The 25,051-nt window shown below is 36.7% G+C and overlaps 1 protein-coding gene across 1 annotated transcript; it reads right to left on the reverse strand.

Moving 5' to 3' along the window:
• Positions 1-1,749: 1,749 nt before the first annotated feature.
• Positions 1,750-3,681, reverse strand: LOC113404407 (piggyBac transposable element-derived protein 4-like). Its single transcript, XM_026645286.2, has 2 exons — positions 3,550-3,681; positions 1,750-3,462 (listed from the first exon to the last, which is right to left on the reverse strand). Exons 1-2 carry the CDS (start codon positions 3,679-3,681, stop codon positions 1,750-1,752), a joined length of 1,845 nt encoding a protein of 614 aa, XP_026501071.2.
• Positions 3,682-25,051: the final 21,370 nt, after the last annotated feature.

The raw sequence follows: 25,051 nt of genomic DNA on the forward strand, positions 1-25,051 counted from the left end.
TAAAATCTCTTCTAACTGGAGTGCATGATTCTGTTGTAACTTCAGGTCTTGTTGTAACGTCAGGTCTTGTTGTAACTGCTCCAGGGATCCAGGATGTTGTGGCCGTTGAAGATACAGTCGTGACTACTGTGGTTGAAGGCACAGATGGAAGTACCTCATATTGAGGCCCTTCGGCTTCTGTAACTCTCTGTTGCTCTACACTCGACGAGTTTTCAATATTTTGTATATCAGTAGTTGCAGCAGATATGAAATCGGCATCCGTAAAATTATTTTCATTAAACGGCCATATGCCACACTTTTTGAATGCGTTGATTGCTGTCGACATTGTAGCTGCCTGAATATATGCATTTCCAAATATTTCACTTATCTGAAATACAGTTACCACAAGCCCTGGGTGTGATCTCAACCAGGCCGAAAAATCGTGGTCATAATATGTAGGGTAGGGCGGGGCTAGTTGAGCAAATTTTTACTTAAACGGATGTAACTCCTCAATGATAAGTCTCAATAAATTGTTATGCGGCTTGATGGATTTGTTGTTTATCGCTTAACAAAAGTGTCAATAGTATTTTTTTTGTAATAAATAAAAGTTAAGAGCTACAGCTGTTTTAATGCAGAAAGTCAAGTACGCTCAATGTACCCCATAGGTGGGGTAAGTTGAGCAAAGGTATGGGGCAAGTTGAGTACTAAGAAAGTATAATGAAACCATAGGTTCAATGTTGACTAGTGATGAAATAAAATAAGTGTTTAACAATCAGTTCTTTATTTATAGTTTTTTAGTGACAGAGAAAACAAAACTTATAATATATTTTTTTTGAATAATTAACCAAAAGTAGAATCAACAAAACAATAACGTATCTTAGGAATAACTTCACTATTAGATTCAGTCTTTCTGTTTAAAATCAGACTTATTTTTTTATATTATTACTCATATACTTAGCTTATATCTTAAAAATAATAATTAATCTTTGGAACTTAATGGTAATTGTCTTAGTGCCAGAACAACAAAACTTAAAGTAATTTTCTTTACGTAATTAACTGAAAATAGAATAAACAATACATCAACGAATCTTAAGACTGACTATAGGGTTAAATTCAGTCTTTCTATTTAAAATTAGACTTGAATTTTTAAAAATATATATAAATAAGATCTTAGCAACTTAATCGTCGTTGTCACTATTGCGATTGACACAAACGAAAGTAAGACCAGCATCAGGAACACATTTTGTATGAGCCCATTCCCTGCAAGCTTGACACTGGATCCAAGTTTCTCCTGGTAAACTTTCAGCATAGTCTTCACAACAAATCAGACAGGAATAATCATCATTGTCACTTTCATCACTTGACTGGAGTATTTTTTTTACAGACACCCTTTTTCTTTTTCTTATCCATGTTTTTATTTGTCTTCTTAACTTTTTCTGTGGTTTTATTTTGTTGTTCTTCTAGGGCGTTCTTGGGTCGATTTCATATTTCGAATTAATTTGTCACTTTTTTTGCGATTTTTGCAAACTATCTGTTTTATTGGTAACTAATGGCGTATAAAGATTAACACGTTGCCTGTCCGTGCATTATATATAATGCATTTTTAGCTGTAGACTGGACGTGAGAGCTACGTCTATAATATTTTGCAGACGTATGAGCAGTGAATTGGGAATAATAAAACACCAATGTCCCGCCAATTTTTTATTGTTGGTTGGTAGCATGAACTGGTTTATTGAAAAGCATTATTATTTGAATAAAGTCCACTGGCAATTAGTGAGATTCGTTAAAACATTGTAAGCAAAATGGTTTTTTACATGAAATGCACTCAGTTGTAACTTGTAAAGTCTTCTTCCTTGCATCAGTAGCTGTGAATCCCGATTCTTTCAGCTTTTTGTAGCAACTGGCACAACGTTTTTGCCAAATTTTTCCATTAGCTTTCTTGGGTATTTTCGTTAACTTGTGACTTGTAGGACGCAAAGAACTCGCAGAACTGGAACTTGAACAGTTCTCAGTTTCAACCTTAAGTAATTTCTTTATAATGATTTGATGACCATCCAGAACCTTCAATTTTGACTGTGGATGTAACTCGTTATAAATCAGAATGGCATTCACTACACTTATAGAAACAAGGTCCGCAGCAATTTTCTTATACCAAACAGAGGTTTTCCTCGCCGGTGAATTGTAACTTGCTAGTTGATCAGCCAAGTCTATGCCTTTCTTCCCTTCATTGTAGGTCAGCACCATAGTAGGCTTCAAAACTCTTCGAAAACCAGTTGACATTTGCATTTCGTGGTTGTGACACGTCGACAACATAAGCACATCCCGTTTATCATGCCATTTTAGGATGGTCGCAAAGTTGTTCTGCTGCACAGAAATTTGACCTTTTTCTAAACGTTGCTGAACCACTTCTTGGGGCAGTTCTCGACGGTTTTTGCGTATTGTTCCACACAAATCAGTACCTTGTTCTTTTAGGTACCTTGCTAAAGGTATGCTAGTGTAGTAATTGTCCGTTATCATGAGTTTTCCTTCTTTAAGCAAATCTGTGCACAAACTAACAACAACTGACCCCGGTTTATCTAATCCAGTTATTTGGTCCTCTTGACCAGAATAAACGCGGTAACTCCAGGTATAACCACTATCAGTACATAATTTATAAATTTTTATGCCGTACTTATGAGATTTCTGTGGGTTGTAAGTTCGAAAACTAATTCTTCCCCTAAAACCAACCATCGACTCGTCGACTACTATACGTTTTCCGGGGGTAAATATTTTTCGCCAGTTTTTTGTTAGTTTGTCGATGAGTGGCTGTATTTTATATAAACGGTCGCCTTCATTACGTGGGGCTTCGTTATCTACATAATGCCAGCATTTTAATATCAGCGTGAATTTATTGTAGGACATATTTATCTCGTGAAGAAGTGGATGATAGTATAATTTGTCCTTTTTCCAGTAGTTTTCGAGCATTGGAAAATTGATGACTCCCGTCAGTAAATAAACACCTAAAAACTTTCTCATTTCATCTCCTGTTATTGGTTTCCATCTCCTTAGACGACTGTTGGGCCTCAAATCATTCACTGTGGTTTGCAAAGCATATCTATTGGTTTCGACTACCATAAATTCAATTATGTCTTCATAGAAAATGTGGGTGAAAATCGTCCATAAGTCAGATTGATCAGAAAATAACCGTTCCTGGCGTTTGCCTTCATCATAACCAGTAAAAACTTGCCGTGGCAAACTCCTTATCTCACTCTGCCATTCAGTACTAAGTTGGGGGATGTGTGTAGTAGAAAAAATGGAATCAGCAGGAGACATATGCAAATCATCAGCAGCAGACATTTGTAAAGCATCAGCAGGCAAACCAGAACTACCAGCATTTACTTCATTTGGCTGAGAAAGAGACCTAGCAGGGTGGCATTCAAGCTCGTCATTATCAGAAGCAGAAGCGGTTATGTTACCCGATTGTGCAATAGCGGCGTTTACATTCTATGTATTAGTAATATCAATAAATTGTTGAATACTAATCAGATCCTCCTCCACCGAAAGCATAGGAATATCTTGTGCATTATATACGTATGTACCTGATTCTAAATCGTCTTCATCGTGTGCGTCCAAATCTTCTAGTTGGCGCGAGAATTCGTCTTCGCCATCACTATCTTCCAAAATACGTCGCATTTGTTCATCAGATAGATGTTTTAGAGGCATTTTCACTTCAAAACAATAACAAGAACCAACGAAAAATTCGAATGATGTTTACTAACGAAAAGATACGTTTTAGCGGTAAAACTGACATTTATGACATATAACAATGAAAATTTTGAATGACATTGACAATGATATGAACGAAAAGCAATAATAAGTTCATAAAAATGTATTTATTGTCTATGGATATAACAACAATTTAAATTCGTAACGTCCGTGCATTTTATGTAATCCATAATGTTCTTGCTACTACGTCTGTGCATTATTTGTAATGCACGGTATTCTAGCTGTCACGTCCGTGCATTAAAAATAATGCAATGAAAATAATGCTGAAATTCAATAAATTTGAAAGTTTTATTGATAACTAGCTGTGCCCGCGACTTCGTTCACGTAGTTGTCGGAAACACTATCATGATTATCGTTTGATTGCTCACGTTGGTTTTTGTTATTATAATCGTAAATAAGATTTAATAATATGTTTTACAGTACTTCAGCGTAGATTATATTTTTAGTTTTATTTTCTTGTGGTAGAAGAACATACTGATTTTGCCCGCAACCCGATCTTGACAACGCGACATATAGTTGGCCGTGTGAAAAGCAGTCTTGACGTAAATCGATTCCTACGTGTTTAAATGTTTGGCCCTGTGATTTATTAATGGTTACGGCAAAAGATAACTTAACGGGAAATTGACTTCTTTTAAAATTAAAAGGTAAATCATTTGGAATCATTGGGATGCGAGGTATAAGCACTTGACCAACTGCCGGACTTTTACTTGAAGGCGGGTCCCGTTACATAAATTTGGTGGTTTAAGATTTCTGAGTAAAATTATCGCAGCACCTATTTTTAACTTCAGGGAATGTGGTGGAAGGCCGCTCGGGTTTAAATAATTGAGAAACTCTTGTGGGTAATGGACAGCATCTTCTTGATCCATTACTTTATCAATAGATGTGTACGTAGTTATATCGCCTGGAAGTTTGGTTAAAATTAGGTCGTTAATTTCGTCAACGCTACTATTTCTCGCCGCCAATATTGGCCTTTGACACATCCATTGGTAATCTTTATTTTCTATTTCGACGATATTAGGGTAAACTTTTGATATTAAATCCTCTATGCTAGTCACTTTTTCTCCTAAATCGCAATCAATTTCAATTTTATTTTCAGAATGATGTACTTTTCCATCTTCTATTAAAAGTAACTTTGAAGGAAAATTTGTACTTCCTCCCTCCAAATGTGCTCTCATATTCGTAGATAGTTTTAAGGTATGGACAAATTTCCATAACGGTGAACTTTTAAGGCAAGACCTTACAATGTCTGCTCTAGTTCCTCTTAAAATTACCGGTAAAGTTTGTCGAAAATCCCCAGAAAATATAACGGTAATCCCACCCATAATTTTATCACAACTTCTAATATCTCTGAGAGTTCTATCTAGAGCCTCTACATGAGCTCTATGGATCATGGTACATTCGTCCCAGATAATTAAAGAAACGTCTTGTAAAACTTTACCCAGAGGGCCATTTTTGCGAATAGAGCACACGCTATCTTTTTGTAAAGAAACAGTTAGAGGCAGTTTAAAAGTGGAATGAGCCGTGCGTCCACCTGCTAATAAAGTTGCCGCAATTCCTGACGACGCAACTGCCAAGGCTATTTTTCCCTGAGACCTTACTTTTGCTAATATGAGATTAGTAATAAAAGTCTTTCCAGTTCCACCTGGAGCATCTAAAAATAATATTTTTCATTCGTTAAAACGAATACTGCACATAACACGATTGTACGCCGTCACCTGGTCATTAACTAATTTTGGTTCATTTTCAGTAATATACTCATTTAATTCATTTACATCATACGGCTTCCGTAGTACTACTTCTAAAGGATCTAAATTATTATGTGAATTATTCCTTTTTGATGCAGGAAGCCCAAAATCAGTCAATGATTTATCTGAAATTTCATGAATTTTATCTTCAATTAAGATAAGTCCATCATTGTATACGTTATCAGTATAGGCTAATGTTATATCCTGATTTTCATTACGCATTCTGTTTACTATATCTTCACATAAATCATTGCGAAATTTATTCCATAACTCTAAGGGGTAAGATGGCTGGCAAAATATAAGGATGATAGTAAATAATTCTCTTAATTTTGAGGCTGGTTCGGACATGACAGCATCTGACATGGTATTTTGCCAATGTTCATCTCCCTCCAATAAGCCTAATTCCTTGCAAGCGCATTGATAAGTTTGGAAAATAACACCATTAACGGTCCTTAGATGTTCAAACGACATTGGGCCGCGAACATATTGCAGTAACATTCTTAAATAGTAACATTCAGTTTGTGTTGGATGAATGTTATAGACGCGGTCTAAAGTTGTATCTTTTTTTACACCGGGATATCTTTCAACGTCTTGACCACGTTTTCTTCTAGAAAAGGAATTTCTTTCCCAAACGTAATACTGGGGTACTTCGTGATATAAAAGAGTTTTTGCACAATCATCTCTTTTGCAAAGATCAAAGAACGCTGTAAGTGTCGTTGGTGATGGGTTGTTGACGCGATCTTGAAGATTTTCATTGTTATGAAAATAAACTCTTTGTCCATTTTCCAAATGTACTGCTAAATGAACTACCGCTGGAAAACGTTCATGAATAGGAAATTGAAAAATTCTCCAGAGCGCTTCTGAAGAACTTAAATAGCGACCGTTTAGATATTTTTCTACCTCATTGTTATTATTTTGTAACGAAAATGTGGCTTGATCAGAACCTTTATGAATATACTTACAGATGTACAGGGTGGACCAAAAGTCCGGTAACATTTCGAATGGTTATACAAAATACAAAAGAGATATGAGAGAAAATATGTTTATTTATTCTAAAAGTACAAAAATCAGGGTTTTATTTTTTAAAAATAACGTCGTCCAAATGTGTCCCTTGTTTAGTTTGGCACTCCTGTAATCTAGAGCGGAAATTTTCCATCACCGCCCGACAAGTGTTTGGAGAAATGTTCTGAATTTCCTCGCGTCTCTGAGTATAGTCATTTGGCCTTAATTGTTGTACAATTTCAATTTTATACGGGTGTAAATGTAAATCCTTGTGAAGAATACGATTTAAAGATGTCCTAGACACATTTAAAACACTAGACCGCTTTCGAGTAGACAGGCCAGGTTGTTCTTTAACAGATGCTCGTACGCGCTCTATGTTTGCGGGCTCTCTCGACGTCTTAGGTCGGCCGGATCGTGGTTGATTTAATGTTGAACCCGTCTTCTCAAACTTCTGTACCCAATTTTTAATTGCACGAGTTGATGGAGCTTGATTTTTATTTCGTATGTTGTACTGTGTACAAAATTTTCGTTGCGCTTCAGTCGCAGAATCGTTGTTGCGATAGTACTCGCGTACGCAAAACGCGCGTTGTGCTCCGCTGAACGACGCCATTGCACTGAATTCCAACTAGCCGCTCTCGCGCTTAGTCACGCCCCGCTCCCCCCTATCCCCCGCAATTGGAAGCAGCGCTCGATTCAAATGTTACCGGACTTTTGGTTCACCCTGTACTTAATAGCTTTGACCGATTGACAAAACTCTACGTTAATGTGTGCATTAAAAATTCTTGATAGTACTGGATTATAGGGAACAACCCACCTATTATCCACGTTGATTTCTGTACTTTTGACAGTAATGATCGCTGTGTTTCCACCATTATCTGGAGACCTGCGCCTGTAGGTTGGGTATCCGTCTTTGCCGGTTTGTGTTTCTGAAATAAAATGCCTAGGGAACTTTTTCGAACAAATGTTTTCTTTCATACATGGTGAATCAAGATTGTAAAATCCGCTAGGACCATGTATCATAGTTCTTATGACAATATTATGAAGAATTGGATCTTGTTGTTTGTCAGGTATTTCAGCCGATATTATTGCATCTATAGAATCTGGTTGTACTTTGTTAGCCAGCCATAATAAAATGTGGGCGTGAGGTAAACCTCTTTTTTGCCATTATACGCTGTAAACGAAAGCTTTAGATGGTCCAAAGATATTTTTCCTCGTTAATAGGTCTATCATTTTATTAAATTTTAAATGAAATACTCTAGAAACCAAATCATGTCTGTGGTAAGAATATTGATCAGGTAATAGCTCATTTTTTATTTCTGCCCATTCGGAGTTACATGTGAAGGTAATAAAGAGGTCTGGTCTTCCAAACTTCCTAACATAGGTCATGGCATCTTGACTTTTTTCATTCATGTATCGGGGGGATCCTGTAAATGACGATGGCAATATAACGTGCTGGCCAATATTAGAAGCGTCTGTATTGCCGTCATTAGCCACGGCATCTCTGAAATGAATATACTCTTCTGCTCTTAATTTTTTTTTATTTCTTTTGATGAAATCCAGTCTCTCAGAAATCATTTTTTCCGCCATATCGACACAATATTGGTTGAATAATCCTTTGAAGTAATGTAAGCTGTTAAAGTCATTTATTCTTACCATGAGTCTAAATGCATAAAACTGCATACACGATATTGTTTTAGATCTAGCAGCAGTATTCTGCTGTGGAATATTTATACAGTATCCGTTACTTCCAAAGGGGAACAGTAAAGGATATTGAAGTGGGTCGTACGATCTATGAGTTTCAGAAACTCGTTGAAGTCGGCCTTCTCTATTATTCAACACAATATCTCGGGAACCTTTATCTTCATCTATTAAAAGAACAGCTACTTCATCTACTATTGGCGCATTATACCGACCTCGATGCTCGTTAGCGTTCCTGCACACGATGCCGTCACCGCGCCGTCGCCACGCCGACGCCGCGCAATTACTCTGTAGATACGAGTCGCGCGAAGCCCGCCACCGCGCCGCTCCCGCGCCGCCACCGCGCGCGTTCGCCTCCTTCCCTGCTGTTTGATTCATTCCATTACCGGCCGCGTCCGAACGTGCACGCCGCGAGATCGCACGTGACGCAAACATGTCTTATATAATGAAAAAAAAGAAATTTGTGCTTGCCTACTATATGTATAGAAAATGGCAAAAAGAACGTCGAGTTAGAAAGTTGTGGGTTCATCCTATGCTGTCGGCACGGGAGCAATTTGGTGAATTTCATACACTTTACGAAGATCTCCGAAAAGACGAGGCCAAGTTTTGTGATTATTTTCGAATGAATTACAAGACATTTGATAAATTATTAGATTTATTAAAGAATAAACTGCAACACACAAATACAAATATGCGAGCAAGTATATCTGCTAAGGAGAGATTGGTTGTTACATTGAGGTAAATAAAATAAATATAATATATATTTAATTATTCTGATGTAATGTAGAAAAATCAAAATCAATCAAGCTTGAAGTAGATGGACTTGGAATGCTTTGTAATGAATTGTTTTCAATGCTATAATTCGAAGCCTGTGATTGAACTCTCGTACTGGGTCCAGCAGTAGTATTGTAACCGTAGTGTGCCGGGGTGTCCATTGCGCCTGCTGTGCGTGAATGATGTGGAGCGCTATAACTATTTTTATATTGGATATTTCTTATAATATTCAATACTTGGTACTGGAATTCAACAATATCTTCGTCTTTGAAGCGTTCCACGGTAGGAGCTATACCTTTAAAAAAAGACATCATTCTACTATCGTCATCTTTTTCTAACGTTTCCATAAACTTAATCATTTTCTTATCTACAGGATTTAATTCTTCGTTTTTCTTTCTTTTGTTGACATTAGTAACTTCAGATTTGTTTTTTTCCGGCATGTTTGATCCAGATTGGGTTGGCTGTGGGGTAATTTTTTTCAAAAAATGTAAATTATCATAATATTGATATTTATGTACTGGTTTTGCACCTGATCCTGATTTCGATTCACGTATCTTGTTGTCGCATTTCGTCCACGCATCCCTTATATTCTTCCATTTCTGAGATATTAGTTTACCTGAAATAATTAATATTAATAATCCATTTTATTATTGTAATGTTTTTTTCAATTGCAGGTATTTAGCAACCGGAACTTCATTAGCCGATCTTGAATATCGTTTTAGAATGGGAAAATCAACTTTAAGCGTAATCATACGAGAAGTGTGTTCTCTAATATGGTCTGAACTTTATCTAAAATATATGAAAATGCCATGTATAAACGATTGGCTAGAAATAGCAAATAAATTTGAAGTGTCTGCTAATTTCCTTTATTGTGTCGGTGCTGTAGATGGAAAGCACATCAGAGTAATAAAACCAAATAAAAGTGGATCGATGTTTTTGAACTACAAACATTACTTCTCGATTGTATTAATGGCAGTCGCCGATAGTGACTACAACTTTATTTATATCAGTGTCGGTGCTTATGGAAAGGATTGTGATTCAGGTGTTTTTAAAGACACAGCTTTCTGGCACAACATGATTAACAATACTTTGAACTTGCCAGGACCTACTTCCTTACCTAATACCAACATTGCCTTGCCATATGTATTCGTAGGTGATGAAGCATTTGCATTACATCAGAATTTACTGCGCCCACATAATAGTCAAATGCTTGATGCAGAAAAATCCGTTTTTAATTATCGGTTAGCAAGAGCGAGACGATATGTAGAATGCACCTTTGGGATACTGGCCAATAAGTGGCGAATTTTTCATCGACCTTTAAATGTGTCATTGGATTTGGCTGTTGATGTTGTGAAAGCTTGTTGTTTACTGCAAAATTTTATACACAAAGAGGAGGGCGTAAAAGGGGTCCAAGAATCTCTAAGCGGGTGTGAATTAGAGGAGTTTTTGCCATTTGATTCAACAGAAATGGTTCCTACAACAGCTAATGAAATACGTGACAAATATAAGGAGTATTTTAATTCTGAATATGGCAGTGTACCATGGCAAAATAATTATTTTTAATATGTATGCGAAACGTGTTTCTATCCAGCGGGAATACTCAAGCTACTACTAGTAGTGATGGGACTCCAGTGACTTTTTTTCACTCGAGTCACTCGCCAGTGAAAACCGATTTACTCGAGTGTCGAGATCACAATAGAAAAACTTCAAAATATTGCATTAGATTTTGATCTCAAAACTAACTTTCCTCATTGCTTCGGGGCAATTGATGAGAAACATATAGGTTTAATAAAACCAGACAAAAGTGGCTCTCTGTTTTATAATTATAAAAATTATTTTTCTATTGTTTTGCTAGCGGTTGTTGACTCAAACTATAAGTTTGTTTTTGTCGAGGTGGGTGCATATGGAAAAGAAAGTGATTCTACTATTTTTAGAAATTCGACACTGTACAAGATTTTAATGAGAAATGAATTACCATTGCCTGATCCTCAACCACTTGGAAATGACCATAATAACGAGCCACTAATCCCTTATGTACTCGTCGGTGATGAAGCTTTTGGTTTAAGTAAGCATGTTATGCGCCCATACGGCGGAAACAATCTCAATGTGAAACAGAGAGTTTATAATTATCGCCTCAGCAGAGCTCGTAGATATGTGGAATGTGCATTTGGGATCATGGCAAATAAATGGCGCATTTTGCATAGGCCAATTGATACATCATATGATTTAACTATTAATATTGTAAAAGCATGTTGTGTTTTACATAATTTTGTTACACAACACGATGGTTTACGACAACAAGACGATATGGCAATAAATAGGTTCCCACAATTGAGACCTCATACTAATGAAGAATCATTAGCCGAAAATTTTATCAGAGATCAATTTGCTAATTACTTTATGAGTCCAGAAGGGGCTTTACCATGGCAGTTGAAAAAAATATAAATTAACTTATGTATTGAATTTATAAATGTCGAAATAAATAACAACTCACCAATTTTATTCTTTTATTGATCCTCAAACTCCTCGTAACCTTGAAATAATTTCTTACAAACATCTGCCCATTCATTAGCCTTACGAAATTTATCACTGTAGTGTTCGTGTGATTTATACCATATAATGGGTCTTTCTTGGACCAAGGATATGAGAAAATCAATATCAATATTCTGCTCACTCATCGTAATATAAAAAATGTAATTACGCTCGTCTAGCTTCGTCCTCTACCTGTGGATCACTGTCCGTCGTCGCAGCGGAGCTCCGACAACGCAGCGCATCACCTTCCCTCCCGCTTCGTCTCTTGTCCGTTAAAACGTCGCGCGCGACGACGCAATGGTCTAATGGGGCATGTTATAAAAAATATATGGAAAATAACGCAGCGCCGACACTGCGACGACGCAACAAAATGCAACGCAGTGCAACGCACTAATGGGGCCTCGCTCTTAGCTAAACATTTAAGAACGTCGGATGAGGCACTATCGACAAAGTGACCAATTATAAGACCGTTGAAAAATGTAGTAAGTGCTACTTCCAACGGTCTTACTAGTTTTAAGTCCACTGATAAAAGTCGGATGTGCCACTACCTTCGTTTTTAAAGGTAATGTCTCCCAATAAGTAAAAAAAAAACAATAATACATTTAAAATAACGTTCAATCTATTTAAATTTATGTATAATAATATTTTATTACTATGATTCATATATAATCGCAATTAAACACATACTTACCAGGTTCCACGGAGAGTAGTAAATCCATTTTGTTTTCACTACATACTTTTTTCCTATACTGAGGCTGAATTTCGTATTTCTCATTTGTGACAAGATCTAAAATGCGTTTTGAACGACGCGATATTGCCATAATTAAATCAAAATAAAATAAAACTTAAATTAACAAAATCAAACAAAGTCACAATGCGCGTGCGGTTGCCCCGGCAACAACGTGTGTAGTGGGAGAACCGCCGTTACCCGCGCCCTTCCCACCCGGCAAGCAATGGCCGTTATGACACTACGTACATTATTGCACGAACGCGCGTTCACATCCGACATTCTTAACTCAAGAAAATTGCTCAAAATTAATTATTTTAATTTAACAAATTATGTAAATATTAGAATACATTAAAGGAAATATAATGATGTAAAAAAGTGAAAAACTCCAAAATAGCACAATCGACAATCTTAGTTGGGACCATCGATTTCAGCACACCAATGAGGTCATTCAGATTCAGCTTTGGTCGCTTACCGAACTATGGTTGGGTTTCAGTTGGCGCTAGTTTCTTTGTTATAGTATCTAAATCTAATTAATTTAAAATCACAGTCTCAAAATAATTAATAACAAAATTTACTTAGAAAAAAAGTTTTTTAGTTAAACAAAATCAGTAATTTCCTCATTTTCTATATTTACAGCATCCAAAACATTTTCATTTTCTGAATCATTGGTTCATCCTATGTTCACCCTAGTAAAAATATTTTTATCATAAGAAAGTTCTTCACAAGCCTGCCATTCGTGTCCATAATGTTTTGTCAAAAGATTTTTACATCGCTTAATTTGGCAGCTTTAATAGGAACTCCGACTGGTATAGTAATCAAATTTAGATCATTTAATCTCTTTCTCCGTTTTGTCTAAAATTTGTTACAATAAATATCATTTCTATACGATACTTCACCGCGAACATGGACTACAGAATGATTTACTTTTTGCATAAAAATTCATTTGCACTTGCTAATTTGAAAATGCTAATTTTGGGTGTTTTTGAGAAATTCTTTGCTCTTGTCTTTCCAGTAATATGTAGGTACTTTCGTCACTATTTTATGAACAATTCTATAGTTTAAGAACAATTGCGTGTTTACTAATCCTTTCATTAGCCGCGTACTCACCTAGCGCACGGGCTCGCGCGGCAGCCTCGGTGTCCGGATCGCGAGCGATGGCTCCCGAGGCAGCCTCAGTAGTTCTGTTCAATTTACATGAGGCTGCCTCGCGAGGCAGGCTGAGCCATCATAAGTCCGCGAGTATTCGATATGGACAGTCGTGTATTTTCAGCTGCAGCTATTTTCCTAGCTGCTTATTGTTTAAAGAAACGAAAACAGTCACGTATCAAGAAAAAACCTAGACGCTTCTGGATTAAAAAAATGTATGAGCGTCGCCACCAATATGGAAATAGATTACTTGGAGATTTAATGTATGATCAGACTGTACATAATTTTACACGAATGTCCGTACAAGAGTTCGAAAATTTGTGCTCATTGTTGTCTGATAAAATAAAAAAGTGCGATACAAAGTATAGAGAGGCAATCACTGTGAATGAACGAGTTTTAATAACTTTAAGATTTTTAGCAACCGGAGATTCTTACAGCAGCTTGCAATATTTATTTCGAGTATCGAAGCAGAGTATCTCAAGAATAGTTCCAGAAGTTTGTGACGCTATTATTGAAGCCTTAAGTGATTATGTAAAGGTAAATAAAAATATTTTTTTTAATTTAAAAATCAATTGTTTATTTTAATTACAATTCAGTGATAGTTTCGAATCCATCATTAGCATTAGGTGATGGTGTAATAGCATGAGAAAACGTAGCGGTATGTGATGCTGATGATGAAGTGCCAGATGAGTCCATTGTAGAGGCATTACTGTACTGCTGTGTATAGTATCCTGTATTAATTTGTTGTTGTGTGTATTTCCCTATATCTGCTTCAAAAATTATATTATTGATAGCGTTCTTAACACACGCTAATGTGTGCGGATCATATTTTCTTAGCTCATTGGCTATGTGTCTTCCAAATGAAAAATATGGATCGGTAATGTCGGTCGAAGACTTTTGCAAGCATTCAAGGGCTTCTGCAAGCATGATATCTGCCGAATCTTCCTGTGGCTGCGTTTTCTTGGGATTTTGTCGTTTTTTTTTACGAGCAGGTTCTGATGGTGAAGGCATGCTAGTTTCCGAGGCTAAGTATTTTTGTTGTTGTGGTGGCGCTTCCTCGATGCTAGCCTCCGGCAATTGCGACTGGATCGGAGCATTTTCAGTCTCTGTATGTCTCTCTGCGTCAGAAGTTTGTGAAGATTCCGGTATCGCCTCCTGAAAACATTATTCTAAATAATAGATCAATTTGTGGTGCAGTGTGAATGTAGTGAAATCTTTAATATTTTTCTAGCAGGATTCTCCATTGCTTGAACGTCTTCGGACTAAAAATATTTGGCCCCTAATATATCAACTAAAAGGCCAAATACGGAGTGGTGTATAGTACCTAATACAACCACTCATTGGGGCCCAAGACTTTTAGTCTGAATACTTTCAAACAGCGGAGGGTCCTGTCATGCTGAGTACTCTATATATTTTTTTTTTTTTACAGATTCCATCTACAGAAGAAGAGTGGCTTGCTATATCAAAAGAATTTGAAAATAAATGGAATTTTCCCCACGCTATTGGAGCGATGGATGGAAAACATGTTATGTTGCAGGCACCGAGTAACAGTGGGACTGATTATGATAATTACAAACAATTTCCAAGCATCGTGCTTTTTGGATTAGTTGATGCTAGCTACAATTTTTTGTATGTAAATGTTGGTAGCAAAGGGCGAATCTCTGATGGTGGTGTTTTTAAAAACACTACGTTGTATAAAAAGCTAGAAAAGAAAGAATTGAACGTGCCTAAAGAGAAGATATTGGAAATACCATATGTAACAAAAGTTCCTTATTTTATTTTATCCGATAAAGCCTTTGCACTCAACGAATATACCATGAAACCTTTTGAGGGTAACCCAGAAAATGGTTCTAAAGAAAGAATATTTAATTATCGTCTTAGCCGAGCTCGACGTGTCGTTGAGAATGCATTTGGTATATTAAGTGCCATATTTCGCGTTTTTAGAAAACCTATCTTACTAGAGCCAAATAAAGCAACAAAGGTCGTCTTAGCAGCTATATATTTGTACAACTACATCCGGAAAAATACTTCAACTAATCATATTGCACCGGAGTTGTTTGACAGAGAACTTGATGGTGTACTGATTCCTGGTCAATGGAGAAATGAAATAAATGAAGAAACATTCGCACCAATTGCAGCGATTCCAAGGCGTAGTTCTAATAACGCAAAAGAAATACGGTTGCTCTTGGCAGAACATTTTATAACTAATGGTTCTATACCATTTCAAAATCATTATGCATAGATAAAAATTCTTACATTCGGCATCGTTTCCTGAGTGTCACCAGTTTCATTTTTATCTTTTAGAAAATCGAAATAAGGATATCCAAACCACTTTGAATTATAAACATCTGCAGCGCCTAAAAAAGAACGAAAATAAATTTTAATTTTCCATAATTTAAAATAATTTAAAAACGTATTTTTGTATCTTCAATTTAGTTAGTAGTAGTAATAAGTAATTATTTTATCAAATAATTTGTAAGTTCATATTTTTAAGTTTTTAAGTATAAAAATGCATACCTGAACCTGTTATGCGGCTTTTTTTCTCCCTGCTTTTCTCTCGACGGTAAGAACCACACAAGGACTCCATTTTTTTTTTCAGTTCCTTGACAGGCATATTAATTTGAGTAGATATTTGCCGCCAACTGTCTTCCCGCTGATTTTTATTTAAATATTTTGGATCTTTGGGGTCCCAAAGCGCTTTGTACGTGCTGTACAGTTGAATTAAACGAATGGACTCCTCCTGACTGCCCATGATATCAATATTATAAATAGAGACAAACACGGCAAGAGACACAACTTGAAGTAGCTTCGCGCGCGAGCCAAAACACAACCGTTCCCACCTAACGCACAGCGCTCACTAAGGCACCTTTGAGCGCGTCAAGTTTACCGACAACATCTGGCTCGGGGCCGAGCCGCGCTCAGCCGAGCAAACGCGCGCCCGAGGCGGCCCGAGGCACGTCCACACCAGCCGAGGCATTTGGCTCGCGAGGCTGCCGCGCGAGCACGTGCGCTAGGTGGGTACGCGGCTAATGACAACTGTAAAATTATATAAATACAGCTGTCTTGAGTAATATGTGGATTGATCAGGTATTTTAGGCAGGGGCAGATTTTTCTCACAATCAAATGAAATTATGAGGAGACCAGGAACTTCATCTCGTAACATTTTATAAAACTGTTTAGATTTCAATTTGTGAATTCTATGTTGTGTCGTCAAATATTGTTTTATGGTCTCAACTTTAATTTTTTCGATCAGTTAAAGACATACAGAGCATACGTCTGTTCTCGGACTGCCAAAGCCAATATTTAACCTTGTGTTAAATATTTTTCTAAAAAACACAAACATTTTTTAACACCTGGTACATTTTAAACATCTTTTTAATGTTTAAGTCTGGATGGAGGTATTGACGCACTTTTATCCGCTCCCAGCAATAGTGGCTTTCTAAAGGAGTAAAACTTTTTATAAAATTTTCGACAGCTTCTCTTCTAGACGCGTAATCAAATTGCTTTCTATCTCCTCCTCTGTTTTCTTTGACTAAACCACCAGTTTGGTAATGCATTTTTGCTAGCAAAAAAGTTTTCTTGCATACCGGGCCAAGTTCCTTAGTTCTATATTTAGGGATATAATATTTTACAATAAATGCTGTAGGTCCTAGAGCATTTGGAGCAGATACGCTATTAATGATGATTTGGTGCAGACAACATCCAAAAATCAAGTGACCATGCATTGAACTGCAATGTACATTTCTACATAATTTCCTATTTATTTAATTCAAACAATAAATATACTAAAAAATGGATTTGTCTCTTTATTGATTATATGGTTCCTGTGATTTTATAAAATGAAATTAAATTAAGAATGATTTAAAAATTTTACATCATTATATAAGAAACATCTTTACATATATATAAATACTCTTCACTATTGTGATTTGTTATGAATACTCTAATAAATAATCAACTTCAAAAACACTCTTATTGTTTAGTAAAATACTATGTTGTTGTTATTTATACCTTTTCAATAATTGGGTATATATACAGACAATTAAAACCATTACTCATTATTGTTTAATTGAAATAAAAATTTTATGTATGTAATTATATTTTAGGAAAAATAAAACACAAGTTATGAAATAATTATAATTTCTTTTAAAAATAATAAACTATATTTTTACAAAGGTTCTTGAAGTTAAAGATTACACTGGAAAATGCAGCATGGATGTATTTGTAGTAGTGTCTAGGTTTGTATTTCTTCTTTGGAACTGTAATCACAAACAATATTTTTTTATTAAAACATTCACAAAATAAAATAATCACGATCATAGAATAATTATAATCTAATAATAGAAATATTAGGTGTATATATTTAATGATAATTAGATATGCATATTATTATAATATACTGAAACGCAAACATCATTTGGGTATTATCAATATAACATAATCATTTAAACATAAGTTTGAATTGGTTAAGTTTGATTTATTATGGAATTTTTCATCCAAAAAAAGAGGATATTATCTATAAAATGAATCTATGTGTGTTTGTTTAAATTAACACACAAGACACATCCTAATTAAACGCGAAGTAAGCCACTTAGTTTAAAATTAAACTTTATAAACAAATTAGAACAACAATTTAAATATGTATAAGTATATCAACGTAAAATTGTAAGGAAATTAACCCTTTACGGCGCAAGAACGTTTTTTTTATTTATTTTACTGAAAATAGGTCGAGATTAGGGTTGTATTAATGGTAAAAAAAATAAAAAAATCTTAATTAAAAAAAAATGTATTTTTGAGGAAAATCAAACCGTTGCAAATCTGCATCATAGTGTTAACACATATGAAAAATTACATGTTGTGGAAGGAACGGAAGCAATTGTTATGCTTGTTGAAACAGAGGGCTACGCCACATTTTTGACATTCTGTTTGGGCTGTTCCAGTACATCCTGGGTATTTGCATCGAAGCCTTTTTTTAGTCCAAACAGGCCAGTGCCCAGACTGATCCAGTCTGACGTCCTTTGGTGGCACATGCCGACATGGACCTTGTTTCTCTTTGTCCTGGATGAGGGCTTCTAAGTTACTAGTTCGCTTGAGACGGTTCGTTTTTTTATAATTGACTAGTGTTTCAGCAATTTGTAGCCGGAAATCAGCAGAATTCAGAACTTTGTCAGTGCTTTTCGTCTCAATAAGTATTCTTCTGTATAACATCCAAGAATTGGTCATTGTCATATCCAGAAAGTGATAAAATAGTCGTATGTACCACCGTTTACTACGAAGCTTGATTTTGTAATGACCCATTACGCTGTCCATGAGGTCGACACCTCCCGTATGACGATTATACTCTGCCACAATAAAAGGTTACTCCACATTTATGTGCGACTTTTGCGCTCTGTCAAATCTCGTAACGACAGATGTCGGATTTTTGCTAGCAAAGTTGGATATCAAATTTACAATTTTATTGTCTCAAATATTTTCCTGGCCACTGTAGACCTCAAACTTGTATCCAAATCCACTTACGCCGCATATAACGAAAAGCCCCATTTGTGGGGCTTGTCCTTTTTTGCTAGTGTGGTTACAAATAAGTGCGAACAGTGTTTGACTAAAACAAACAGAGCTGATGAGTGATTCTTTACTAGACCTACCGTTCTTGATAAAATGCTGCACAAATATTAAAAAAAAACTCGTCATTAATAATCCAGCTGCTAGAATTTCCAGCATCAATGCTATAAGTAGGAAAAATGCTCTTGAAACTTTTTGCGAGCAAATATAAACATAGGTGGAAAGGATGAACCTGTAGCTGAGACCGCGACTAATAGAGTAATATTAGTTCCACGCTCACATGATGTTACAGAACCAACATTTCGCTCTCCTTTAGCTGCAAATATTTTGATGGTTTGGTGACAGTCGATACACCAGTTTCATCTGTATATATATTCCAGGTAGAACTGCAGCCCTAGACCGAAGTGGCCCGCGCAGTAGTGATGCCAGTGATTATCTTGACAACTGTAGTCGAAATGCTCTTTACTTGATTAGATATTGTGCCGACAGGAGCATGAAGAGTAGATACCGTTTGAACAGTCATCCATATGTATGAGCTTGGCGAAATTGAAGAGCTTCGGAATATAGGTGAATTGAGGTACACCTGGAGGCGTGATACCTCCGAACAGAGGTAACAAGCTGTTGAGGCCTACTCGCAGACATTCTTCTCCCATTATTTTAGGATAGAAAAGGTACTCGAAGCTCAGCTGTTTTCCATGGTAGAATGTGGCTTCAAAAGTCTTCGCGTTCAACTCCTCAAGCGGGAGCTCTTCTGTGAAATACATATATCATTTCTCGCGGTGCAGACATTCTTTTATGTTTATCTTTTCTTAGCTCAATAAAGACAGCAGGAGGAGAGGGCACGTCCGGTACGTCCAGTAACCGACAGTGGTTTAGGACTGAAAGCCACGTATCATAAGATGAATATAGCACGGGTTTTCCCGAAAAATATTTGAAGATAGTGCCAAATGACCATAGGTTATCGTAATAAGCTGAGAGCTACCTACTTTCATACGCCAGCTAATAATAATATTTTGATAAGGATCCCACGATCATCACATGTTACTTATTTTGGGACACATGCTTTGTTTTATAATTGAACGACAGTGTGCCATGTGGTGTTATGTTTATTAGGCAATCTATGTCTATATCGAGTTGTAGATAGAACGCTAATTGCCGCTAGTCTATGTCATAATACTGTTTGCGGCTTATCTGCAGATGCATCGAATTGAGAAAAACCTTATTCAGACGCCTCATATTCCTCTATGGTCTGCTCCGTACCTAAATGTTGCAGGTACACGTACTCAGAAGCGAATGCACACTTAGGCTTTGCTAAAGTCATATGCATGTTCCGAAGCATTGTTTGAGATAACGGAGCTTTGCATCCCAGGTGCACATTACTTTCTTATCATCACGCCTTGCAACATAACTGTGAGTGATGTGACGTGCTATGCAGCGGCTAGTAAACATACCTAGTAATCACGTCCAGTGCCGTCCAAGCTTGATTTGATTGCATCGAAAATAGAGTTGTCATGAGAGGAACTACATTTAAACTTGAAGAAACGTAGGAAGGAACTGTCTCACAGTACCTTACCCAAACAAGTCTCCATTATCCTACACCAATAGGGTTAAGAAAAATAAAAGTTAACACATTCAACACGACCTTTTATCTCAATCTGAAGAACAGTATATGCTGCACTATTAACACTATTTAGATTTAGCTGCACCATGGCCGGAACTGTTGCGAACCGAGTCAAGCAACACTTGTGTGTCCATACGTTCACCCGTGGAATAATATTCCAAGATGTCTGGATCGTCTTGATGCACATTTGCGATGGTCGCACTGAACATCTCTTTAGATTATTTAAGAAGAATCGCCGGTATTCGGCCACATCATCTTTGTATCTAAATAATTGGCCTTTATTATTACAGAGCTTTAAGATTGTAATCCGGATATCGCTATCTTCTTCATCAATCTTGTCATTGGCGTTTAGTGGAAATATTCTAGACGAAGACTTTTGTAGCAATCCCAATAGTGGCAGAATTAGAAAAGTGCTTCGAAAGTGACTTTTGTAATTCCTTGATTCGGATGTGAATGTTGCAATGCTGTAGCTTATTGGTCATAATAGGTTTTGAGTGGTTTGAAAACAGATCGAGGCATGATGGCATCTTTTGCGTCTGCTGTACTAATATACGCACATATTGGATAATTACAATTTTTGATGTCCTGTCTAGTTTTATATTTCACGCCGGTTGACGTTGGCGTTAAACCGGTTAGTCTGCTAAAGTTGTAGTGCATGTTGACCAGACTTTCCATTATCATAGTTTTACCGCTACTCGGTGGTCCCAAAAAGAATAAGTTATTTTTCTTGTCTGTCATTCCATAGAAATGTTGCTTTGTTAATTATGCAAATTTGTATGGATATATTCTATTGTTCTCTAGTAATTTTACTAGATTGTCTATGCCTTGTTCTATTATCTTCGGGTCATTAGCTAGTCGGTCTTGTTGTAGTTCGTACTGTTTTGCCCGTTGTAATCTTTGTTCATACGATTCTTGAAATACCAATGTCCTGGCGATACGTAGTGCTGTACTAAGTCGTTCTACGCAGTTTCTGTTCTGTGAATTGAATTGCAATCCCTTCAGGCGTGTTGCATAGTAGTCTTGTTGCTTCCCCTTCGTCAAAAGCTTTGTTTTTAGTTAAGAAAAGCACAAGCTCTTGATTTTCTCGGAAGTTTTGCACGTCTGTTGCAATTGTTGAATCCTCGCGATTTAGGAAGGGCATTCTGTTCACTTCCAGTATCATTTTCGGAGCTTGCACGCTGATCAACGAATTGTTCATGATCGTAGGCATCTTCAAGTATGATTTGATCGGCAGCAAGAGCGTGCTGATCCATTTGTCCGTGAATTGGGTTTCGTGCTGTGCCTTCATCTCGAAATTTCCCCCTTAGGGATTTCGAGAGTTGTTTTTTCTTGTTTAGAATCAAGTCCTAATGAATGAGCGACGCACATTGCCACCTTTTTATCACGCTCGGTGAGAATTTGCTTAAATGTTGTACGATTAGGGCCGGTAGTAATGTACTCAAGCAAGCACTGAATACATGCAATTTGAGAACATTTGTGCTCCTTGGATCTAATAGCTTTTCCAAGCTTGTTGTTATGCCACCAGTTCTTTGCGGTGGAGATGTAAATGATGTGGTAATACGGTCTTCGTGTTCCAGTATGGTTAGCGATGACTTTCCAAGGAGAAAATTTAACTCTAACGTTGTTAAATTGTCTTTCCCCCATTGAACAATCCAGTGTCGATCCCTTCGCTTTCTTCTGTTGAGTTTTCGGCAATATATACGGCAATGAGAAATCCTCAACCGAATCCATTAGTAATGGGATACAGAATGTCGGATCATAAACAAAGCGGCATAATATTGGGACATCAACCTATAACAGACCTGGTTGAAACGCCATTAGAACACCAACCGGAACCAATATCGGAAAATACAGAGATAGTGTCAAGACCCAGACGAGCACTGACAGAAGGAGGTTATGATCATTCAAATTTAGAAAATAATCAAAGATTTTTAGAAAACGAAGTAAGATCTTTACAAGCAGAACAAAATTATGAAAAAACGAGACTTGAAGAAATGGATAGAAATCAAAAAAGTGAACAAACAGCAATTACTGAATTAAAAAGAAAAGCACAAACAGCATTAACTGCAATAAAAACATTGGAAGAAAAAATATAAAAAATGAACAAACAAGCGGCTCCGACACAAATTAATCCGGCTGCAACTCCAACTGCAACAACTCCAACTGCATCTCCAGAACCGGTTACGATAGTAACACCGACACAACAAACAGCGACAACGTCAAAAGCACCAACGGTTCCGCCTCCGAGACCTCAACCGCCTCAAAGACAACACAATAGACATAGTCATGTACGACATTAATAAAAAAAAACTATTGTTTATTAGAAATTACAACCAAATAATGTACATGCATTTGTCATACCTTATAAATAATATTACAATTTGTACGTGCAATTATTCTATGATTACAAGCGCCTGAACTAGGCCGAGCCTGTGTCTCAGACGCTAGTCTCTTCCGATGACGTTATACAATATTTATATGAATATAAAGTTCCATACATACATAGGTAGTCTGATGACGGTAGAAGTAAATTAATTATAACAAAAGAGTTGTAATTATTTTTATTCATCTACCGACTTATTTCTAACAAGTTCGGTTTCACTACAACAAGTGAGAACTTTAACAAATCTTTTTTTATGTATAACACTTAATATAAAATTAGGTTTAATGTAAATGATTACTAATATGTAATAATATTAATTCAACAAAACTACGAACTAACTACTAATTGAGAATGATGAAAATGATAAATTTAATTTAATTTTTATTTTTTATATTTATTACTTTTTTTCTACTATTTTTATGTATTTTTAATTATATATGCTACAAAATCATATATTATTATTTTTTTTATTTCTACGTCTCCTTTAGGGCTCCCACAAAAAACTGCGATGCGATGCGAATTCGCATCGCAGGAACTTGCGATGCGAATTTCTGCGATATGATTTAGTGCGGCAAACCGTTTGGTAGGGCGACCATTCCTTCAAGTGTAGTCAGCCGTACTGGACGTGTTTTTAGGAAGCCTAAAAAGGATCGCAAAAAGATTATTGCACTGCTGTTATTGTTAAATAGATATAAAAGAAAAAGAAGATTCTGGGTTCATCCATTTATTACGATTATGAACTCTAATGGGAACTATTTTACTCAAAAGTACTATGCGTTGAGAACTGAAGAAGATAATTTTTTTTATTATTTTAGAATGAGCATATCTTCATTTGAAGAGCTTTTGATTTCTTTTTTCTTTTTTTTTTTTTTTAAATTAATCTACATCCACAGGCTCGCATTTGCCCGTGCCTTTTTTTACAATTTCATATAATAATTATGCGACAATTTTTGCGTACTGGGATTTACAGTAGTTACTATTCTAACAGTACTAGCTTATTAACTACAGTAGATCGAAGAGCTGCGAAGATCTTCTCCGCCTCCGATGTCTTCTTGCCGGAGGCTCTCGCCCGTACTGACTTTTTTTTTTTTTTTTTTGCCTTTTTGTGGATTGTGTATTCCTTATCAGTAAGTGATTACATTTATTGTATAGTAAATTATATTTATACCTTATTTTTAATTATATCTACTTAATTTTATACAGATAATTTTGACAATTTATTTTTACTTAATACTTAATTTAAAACTATATACTATGGAACAGCGGACCCTGCCCCGTCACGAATCAGGTTGAGCACAGCCTCAGCGATGGTGTTGTTACGCTGGTGTATTGCCATTTTTAAGCTGTGCTCTAATAAGGTTTTAGTTGAGATCCCGATCGTTCGGCTGATGAAGTTGCCGATTGCGTCGTCACAGTCATCCGTGTAATAGACACAGGTGTTGGTGTGTCTAGTTATGGCTACCACGGCGTGAGGCACGCTTTGATGTATTGTGAGCCTCACACGTTTGGTTCGGACGATGATGACTTCCTCGTAGGTCTGTCCCTGTGCCTCATGGATGGTAATGACGCGAGAACCTTCACCTTTGCCATATCCCTGGTCCATCAGAAGTTTCTTTTCCTCCTGCGTGTGGACCAGGTATAGGGTTCTGGTTAGGTTGGATGGTATTTTCGCGCCAGTGAACCTCTCCATTTTTAGGGAGTGGACGACGGGGTTCGCTGAGTAAATGGCTCTGTAGACGTCGCTGATGGCGTATGCGACGTCCATGGGGCATCGGTATGTGCAAGACAACTCACATGTGATGGTGGTGGTCAGGTTTGGCCGGCAATACCTCATCTCGAACAGATTTTCTCTGTCGATGTAAGGCAGCTGGTTGATGTCTCCAACGAGTATGACTTCCTTCGCCTCTGTTATGCGAGCCGCCATAACTAAGCCTCCAAAATGGTTCATGAGGGCTTCGTCGACCGTTAGGCGGTCGCACCTAGTGCCTTCATGAAAACCATTGACAAGGATTGAAGCCATAGTTCGTACCCTTGATTTGACTTTGGGGCCAAAACGGTGTGTTAGTTGTTGACGGAGATCTTTGGCGGATTCTAGGGTGGTGGTGGCTATGATGTCA

Source organism: Vanessa tameamea, chromosome 29, assembly GCF_037043105.1.
Source record: "Vanessa tameamea isolate UH-Manoa-2023 chromosome 29, ilVanTame1 primary haplotype, whole genome shotgun sequence".
NCBI lineage: Eukaryota > Metazoa > Arthropoda > Insecta > Lepidoptera > Nymphalidae > Vanessa > Vanessa tameamea.

Excerpts from the sequence above, each read along its gene's own strand:
- LOC113404407 (XM_026645286.2), bottom strand. The coding sequence starts at position 3,681 with ATGCCTCTAAAACATCTATCTGATGAACAAATGCGACGTATTTTGGAA. Across the intron at positions 3,463-3,549 it reads ATTTAGAATCAGGTACATAC|AATGTAAACGCCGCTATTGC; the intron begins GTATATAATGCA and ends ACTAATACATAG.